This window comes from Pediculus humanus, genomic scaffold (assembly GCF_000006295.1).
Source record: "Pediculus humanus corporis 1103172108287 genomic scaffold, whole genome shotgun sequence".
Taxonomy (NCBI): Eukaryota; Metazoa; Arthropoda; class Insecta; order Psocodea; family Pediculidae; genus Pediculus; species Pediculus humanus.
This window is the reverse complement of record NW_002987856.1, coordinates 541,163-548,758: the sequence shown is the minus strand read 5'-3', so window position 1 is coordinate 548,758 and position 7,596 is coordinate 541,163. Positions and strand designations below refer to the sequence as shown.

Below are 7,596 nucleotides of genomic sequence, written 5' to 3'. Positions count from 1 at the left end.
TCTCCCTTCCCCTCTCTCCTCTCTCTTACCCTCTCTCTGTATCTCTCTCAATTTTCAATCGAATCCAAACGTAAATGAGTGGAAAAGGAATCAAACAATAATTTATCGATGTCTTTCGCAAAAATCGTTCGATAATCGATCGATATATCACGATATTCCCCCCTTCCTCCCATTCAAACCTCCCTCCCCAACAATCTTTGTCGTTTTTTGAAATAAACTTACACGTGAGTAGTAGTAGTAGTAGTACGTTTCCATTTAAATTTACGTAATCATCATCATCATCATCATGACGACGGTACGGAATTTCTCGAGACCAGGTACACGTGACATTCGTTACAAACTCTAACAGGTTTTCCTGACGAAGGCAACATGGTGAAATTATCAGAACAGGTATGACAAAATATTTCTCCGCAATTTCTGCAGTGGTGCTGGAAAAAAACAAAAAAAAAAAAAAACAAAAAAAAAAAATTTTTTTTTAAATCAAAACTTTTTCTTTTCTTTCCATTTCCGGTTCCGGGAAAACCTCTTGACTTGAGAGAAAAGTAAAAGAATCATTTTCGCGGTGGCGGATATTATATGCCCACATATAATCGAACGCTTGAATGATTTGCCCGAAAGGGAAATTCGTATCGTCGGACGAAATGAAAATTTATATATATATATAAACGGGAAAAACGGAAAACGCGGTGGGGGTGGGGGAGTAGGGAACGGGTAAAAGAAGAAACACAAAGATGTAGAAACTTTTAAAGAAACCAAAAAATTTTTTTTTAAATCTTCGACTTCTTCTTCTTCCACGTTTACCACTCCTTTCACTCACTCACTCACTCATTCAATTTTCCGGGGAAAAACATTAAGTAAATTCATTTGGCAAAACATGAGGGCGGGTGAAGGGGCAGGGCGGGGCGGGGGGCAGGTGAGCACACATACACACAAATCTTATGAATAGTTAACCGTCAAACATAAAGAAAACTTTTGAGTAAAGTTAATAGAAAATCTTTTTTCCCTCCCCCACCCCTCATTCCCCACTTCCCCCATTCTTCCTTCCCTCTTTCACTTTTTTTCGTTTCCCTCCTTGTACCTTCTCCCGTTTCTTACCACCCCCTTTTTTCATTTCTTCTTCATTCCATCGACTCAAAGCTCTGTACTCATTCACTCACTCACTCACTCTCACTCACTCTCTCTCTCTCTCTTTCTTTCTTTCGAACGGAAACTTTTTCCCATTGTAAAAAAAAAAGGAAAACAACAAACCTTTCTCCTCGTTAAATTAAATTCTTTTGTACAATTTCGACAAGATTGAACTTCTTTGTCTGATGCCCATTGACTTTCCATTTTAATTTTAACTTCTTCTTCCAAATCCGCGACTTTTAATCTTGATACACTTAATTGTACTCCCAATTCTTCCAGTGTGAGCTCCTGTTGTCCGTAATCTTCTTTTAATCTCTCGTAATCCGATTTTATCGTTTCGTGATTTTTTAATAATTTTTCATGGTCGTCTTTCAACGTTTCGTATTTCTGGAAAAAGCAAAAAAAAAAGAATAATAATAATAATAACGATGAGGACGACAACGACGGGGGCGGTGATGGTGGTGATGATAATGATGATGATGGTAATTATGATTTCGAATATTTCGTATCGATGCATTCGATTACGGGTACGAATCAAATAAGTTTAATGTCAAAGGTCAAAAACTAACCGCCTCCCCTAGCTAAACCCCCCCCCTAATTCGCGTAATTAATTTTTCGTCAATGAAACCTTTTTGGAAGGAAAACATGTGGAGGGGAGGAGGGGGGAAAGTGAAAATTTTCATTTTGTTTTTCTTTGGAATAAATCGATCCATCGATCGATCGATTGATCGAATCGTAAAAGTCGCGTTCGCGAAGAAGCAAAACTTATACATCATAGTTCATACATTTCCTTTGACCCCGCCCCCCTTTTTTCAGCTTGTTCATCGTCACTTTTTCCCCTCCCCCCATTTCCCAATTTAAAAAATTTAATTTTACTAGCAGACGACAGGCGCAAATTTAAATCTCATTCTTATTATTATAAATAAATCGATTTTTAATTTTCCTCTTCTTTTCCTTTTTCCCCCTAAGCGTTTCCCCTTACCCCTACGACTCCCCTCACCCAAATAAAATAATAATAATAATAATAATATCGGGCAACGATACGTTTTCAAATTTGAAACATTAATGAAGGAAATTTTAAAATCGATAACGAGTCGATTAATTTTAAAAAAAAACCGATTCGATCAATCAATTATGGCGGACGCGAATAAAGAGAGAGAGATAATGAGAGATAGTGAGAGAGTGAGAGAGAGAGAGAGAGTGACAAAATAAAATAAAATTTACCCCCGTCAAAGATTTAAAACCGGATAATTCTTGTTTTAATTCTTCAATCAATATTCTATCTTTAACAATTGAATCTTGCAACGAAGTCCGCCATTCTCTTTCTACTTTTAAATCTTCTTCCGTGTTCGTGACCAAATTTTTCTTTTCCGCCAATTGTTGATTTAATTTTTCTTTTAATTCTTCCGCCATAAGACGATCTTTTTCGAGTCTAACGAATAATATTTTAAATAAAAAATTCAATTAAATAACATAAATAATAATAATAAATAATAAAATTATAAATAATAATGTTAATAATGATAATGATAATAAGGATTATGCACAAAGGATTTTTTTTTTTTTAAATATTTATTTTATTAACAATAAATTTTTATATTAAAAATTTTTATTTATATTATCATTCTTTATTATTAGTATTATTAATATCATCATCATCATCTTGTTACGTTTATTTATTACATTCAAATTATTAATAATAATCCTCATCCCACCCCCCGTCCCCTCAGTTCCCGTCTCGAATCATTTCCTTTTAATTTAATAATAATAATAATTTTTTTTTTTTCTCCCTTTTTGTTAGTTAGAAGCACCGAAAAACATAAAAGTCAGAGAGAGAGAGAGAGAGAGAGATAGAGAATAAAGCGATTAAGCGTTAATCGGAGATATTAGGATTAGTTATATCCATATCAAAAAAAAAAAATGGAGGAGACAAAGAAAGAAAAGAGATAAAGAAAAAAAAAAAGAAAAACTCAAACCTACTTTTCTTCTAATTTTTGGTAAGTTTCCGTTATTAAAACGCTTTTGGCTTCTAATTTCGTTATAAGTTCCGTCTTCTGCTTTAAAGAACTCTCGCAATCCTGTAAAAATACATTTTTCCCTTTAAAAAAAAACTTTTTCTTTTTTGTTTTCTCTCTTCGAACGTGTCAACATTTTGTCGTCAAGAAAGGCAAATAAGCAAAAACAATTTCCACCCTTGGCCTTGGTTTCCACCCCTCTCTAAAAGGGAGTTAGAAAAACAAAAAAATAAAGATGATTAAACAATCATAGAGTAAACAAACAAACAAACAATAATAAGCGTGTTTGTCGTTTTGGTGTAAGCGTCGGCGAGCGAAAACGCGATAGGAAAATAAAAATAAAAAAAATTCTTTTAAGTGTTTTGCAAATGAGTCCCACCCCCACCACTACCACCGCCGCCACCGCCTCCGCCCCCCGAATCGTCGGAAACTTTTTCGAGTTTGGACGGCGTTGGACCCCCGACGGAATCTCCAACGTCTTCGGATATTTTGGGTGATTTTTTCAATTTGCTCAAATCCACGTTCGTGAGCGGGTAAACTTTCTTATAATAATTTGGACTTTTCTTATCGAATATGTTATCGTTTGTTTGAGAGTTCGACGAACCCCAAGACGTAGGCCTCGATGCTGACGCCGACGACGCCGACGGCGGCAGCGTCGGCGGCGGAAGACCCGAAGAATCGAAACTCATAGAAGATCGAGATGGCGGCACGTCTCTCAACAAATGATTGTATTTTTCCATGTTGTTGAGTATTTTTCCGATTTGAGTTGTTTTCTTTTGTAGTCGACTCACTAATTCTCCCTTTTGCGTCAAATCTTCTTCGCATTCCTGTTTTTTTTTTTTTTTTTTTTTTTTTTTTTTTTTTTTAAAAGAAAATTCTTTAGTACGATTAGACAACAATCAAATGTTTCACCCCTTCCCCTCCCCCTAACAAACAAACAACTACCCTGAGAGGGAAAAAAAAAAAAAAAGAAAATTTCCCAGGGTTGGAGAGAAAAACAAAACAAAAGAGAAAAATTATAAACAATTAAATATTTTCCGACCTGTAACTTTTTAAAAAGTTCCAAATTGATTAATTTAATTTCATCTAATTGACTTGTCAATGATGATATCGTATTTTCTTTTTCCTTTATATCCTTTTCCAAGAGTTTCATTGCAAATTCCATTTCCGTTTTCATTCCGACCTGAAAATAAAAAAATAAATAAAAAATTTCTTTCTCTCTCCCTCTTTTCTAAACAATTTTATTTATTTATTTTTCTTTCGTATTTTTTTCTTTTTTTCTTTTTTTTTTTTTACTTGTAATTTTAATTCTTTTTCCGCTTCCGCTCTTTTTTTCTTTTCAACTTCCAATTGTTTTTTTAATTGTTCCGTTTCCGTGACCGTTTCTATAATTTTTTTAACTTCCGCTGTTTTTTTATTATTCGAATCTTCTGACGTTTCTCCCGCACGATTTTCCGTCTTCTACAAAACAAAAAAAAAAAAAAGAAAGTGAGAGAGAAAATCGTGACGTCATTTCCTCCCGGAATATTTTCGTTCCTTAAAAGACAAACAAACCTCCGACGACGATGATGACGTATTTCCTCCCATATATTTTTCCGTTATGCATATTTGCTTTTTCAACTGATTGTTTTCTTCCGTTAATAAAACGATATTGTTTCTCGATATATCCAAATCTTCTTTCATGAGCGCGTTTGTCGTTTGTAAACTTTCGACTTTGGCTTCCAAATTCGCAACCGTCGCGCTTTAATAATAATAATAATAATAAATTTAATCAACGTTTTTATTAAACCGGAAACGCAAAAGAAAACGACAACTCACTTCAAATGCCTGTTTAATTCTTCTATGTAATTTTTTTGATCTAAAACCGTCGTCATGTTATCAGGATCTAATATCGAATCCGAAGTTTGATAATAATGATGACTCGATCTAAGGTACAGTGAAAAATCAATGACTCCCTGCTGACAATCGAGATCTTCTTCCTGATCGTCCCAAACCCCCCCCCAAAAAAAAAAAAGAAACCATTATCAGAGAACGAACGAATGATCGATGTGTGCGTACGTCATCATTTTTCTTTTCGTACCTTAACGCACAGGTTGCAATCGATGACGTTGAGTCCTACGAGGAGGCCGATTATTATGAACGCTTCGTCGCTCATCATGAGAGCATCCGGTTCGAAATAATCCGCCAAAACGGCATCTTTCCTATCAATCAAAACTTTCAAATAATCCGCTAATTTTTTTTGCATCAAAGCCAAACGGAGCCAAGCTCTAGCTCGACCCATGTGAGTGCTCACGGTGGGCAAATCCCTCACGCTCGTCGTTATGTCGTGTGCTTCGGGAGTGAATTTTTCGACCAATTGAAGAATGTCCCATAATTCTTTTTTCGGACCCAGCAAACCCTGAACAAAAAAAAATCGTAATAAAATTCTCGAACGAACGAACCTTTGTTTACCTACCAGGTGGGGGGAGGAGGGGGAAAAGAAAAAAAATCAAAAAAGAAAATTATTGACGCACCTTTTTAGGTTTGAGACCGTGTCTCAACACGTGTTCGAGAACGATGAAAAAATGTTGCAAAGGCATGTGATCCGAATCGAGCATTCGACCATATTTTTGTGATGTTTCTATAAGTTCCTTAACAACTAATTTCGATATATTGACTAAATTGCTCCTTTCGATCAAAACTGGATCCTTGGCGGCTAGAAAGTTTCAAAAAAAAAAAAAAAAAAAAAAGAAAAGAAAAACTCTCGTTGGAAAATTGTTAACAAACCGCAACATAACGAAAATGTTCCAATCTACCCGACAACGGTATCGAACAAAAAAAAAAAAGAGAGAGAGACAGAGACAGAGAAAAAAAAAAAAAAAAGAAAAAAAAAAGTATAAACAACAACAACAACAACAACGTGGCAGGAACCGTGGGATGAAATGAGTCATCGCGGACCATCTCATAATAATATAAAATATGTCTGTTTGTGTTTGTTTGTTTGTGTGTTCGGGAAAGGAACCTACCGAGAACAGCCAAAGGCTCGATTGGAGAAGGAGGAGAAATGGGCTGCTGATAATTATTATCTACAAACTCGACGTCTTCTAGTTGCTTAAGACAAAGCCATTCTCCGTCAACGGAAACACGGAAGTTGCAGAGATAGATGGTGTCTTGAGCACCAGCCATATCTTGCGGCTGATCCAACATTCTAATAACTTGCCAATTATAAACAGTTCAACCGTCTGCAAAAATTTTCATTTTTAAGAAAAAAAAAAAAAAAAAAAAAAAAAAATTTACACAGAAAAAATTATGTCATTCTTCAGATAAATAAATAATAATAGTAATAATAATAATAATAATAAAAATGGATGGATGGATGAATGGATGGATACCTTTTTGCTACGATACAAAAAAATATAATCGACGACCCTAAAAATGACGCAAATTGTCAATGAAAGAAGTATTAAAGTGACTCACAACGAGGAGACAAGTCGATTCTTATTGCCTATCTACAAAAATAGCACTAATAATAATAATAATAATGATAATAGATGAAAAACTACAGGAAAAAAAAGAAAAAAAGATTTTCTTACGTGAAGAAACCTTTCGTTGTTCGTCTTGCACGGCGGGTATGATGGACGATGACCTTCTACGATTTAAAATCGTAAAGGTCAAGTATAGAAAGGATTTATTGGGGGGAAGAGGGGGAAGGGGAGAAGAAGAAATTTATGTTTTTTCTACTATTATTATTATTATTTAAGTGTCGCGGTACATAACAACAACAACAACCACTACAACAACCGCATAAAAAAAAAAAAAAAACTACAAACGTTCGAATCGGTGATAAATTTTAAAATTCAACAGTGAGCCACTTCAAATAATAATAATAATAATAATAATAACAATTACGTCATTTGATAGCTAACATTAAATAATAATAATAATAATTTAATTATGAATTTAAAAAAAAAAAAAAAACAGACGGTAATTAATTAAACTTTAAAAAAAAAAATTCGGATAAAAACAATAAAATAACATGGAACATCCCCGTCATGGCGGCGATTCAACCCTTAAAACGACACAACAAAACATTACCGAATCGATAATACGGCAAATCCGTAACCATTTCCCGATCGATTGATGATTTAATTTATCCCTTACGTTAATTTAAAAAAAAAAAATAACAATTTAAAAAAAAAAAAAAAAAAAAAACGATACGTTAAAACGATTTAAATTATTTAAATAAAAACGAACAAATTTTTTTTTTTTTTTTTTTTTTTTTTTACGTAAACAAATCCAACCCTTAACTCGAATCCACAGGAAAGAGAGAGGGAGAGAAAAACGAAAATATCGATTAGGATTTCAACCACCAAATAGTTTATGATTTGAAATGTAGAGGTCTCTGCGATTCGGTTTTTTTTTTTAAACAAATAACGGAAATTTTTTGAAATTTTACCACTTTATCAATAGAAAAAAA

The 7,596-nt window shown here is 33.9% G+C and overlaps 1 protein-coding gene across 1 annotated transcript; it reads right to left on the bottom strand.

The window, feature by feature from the left end:
- Positions 1-284: 284 nt before the first annotated feature.
- Positions 285-6,326, bottom strand: Phum_PHUM530210 (RUN and FYVE domain-containing protein, putative; the record flags this gene model as incomplete). Its single annotated transcript, XM_002431429.1, has 13 exons — positions 285-428; positions 1,249-1,512; positions 2,010-2,120; positions 2,350-2,557; positions 3,106-3,223; positions 3,520-3,967; positions 4,183-4,323; positions 4,437-4,601; positions 4,695-4,881; positions 4,959-5,119; positions 5,221-5,538; positions 5,654-5,835; positions 6,146-6,326. 13 exons carry the CDS (start codon positions 6,324-6,326, stop codon positions 285-287), a joined length of 2,628 nt encoding a protein of 875 aa, XP_002431474.1.
- Between the last annotated feature and the right edge of the window lie 1,270 nt (positions 6,327-7,596).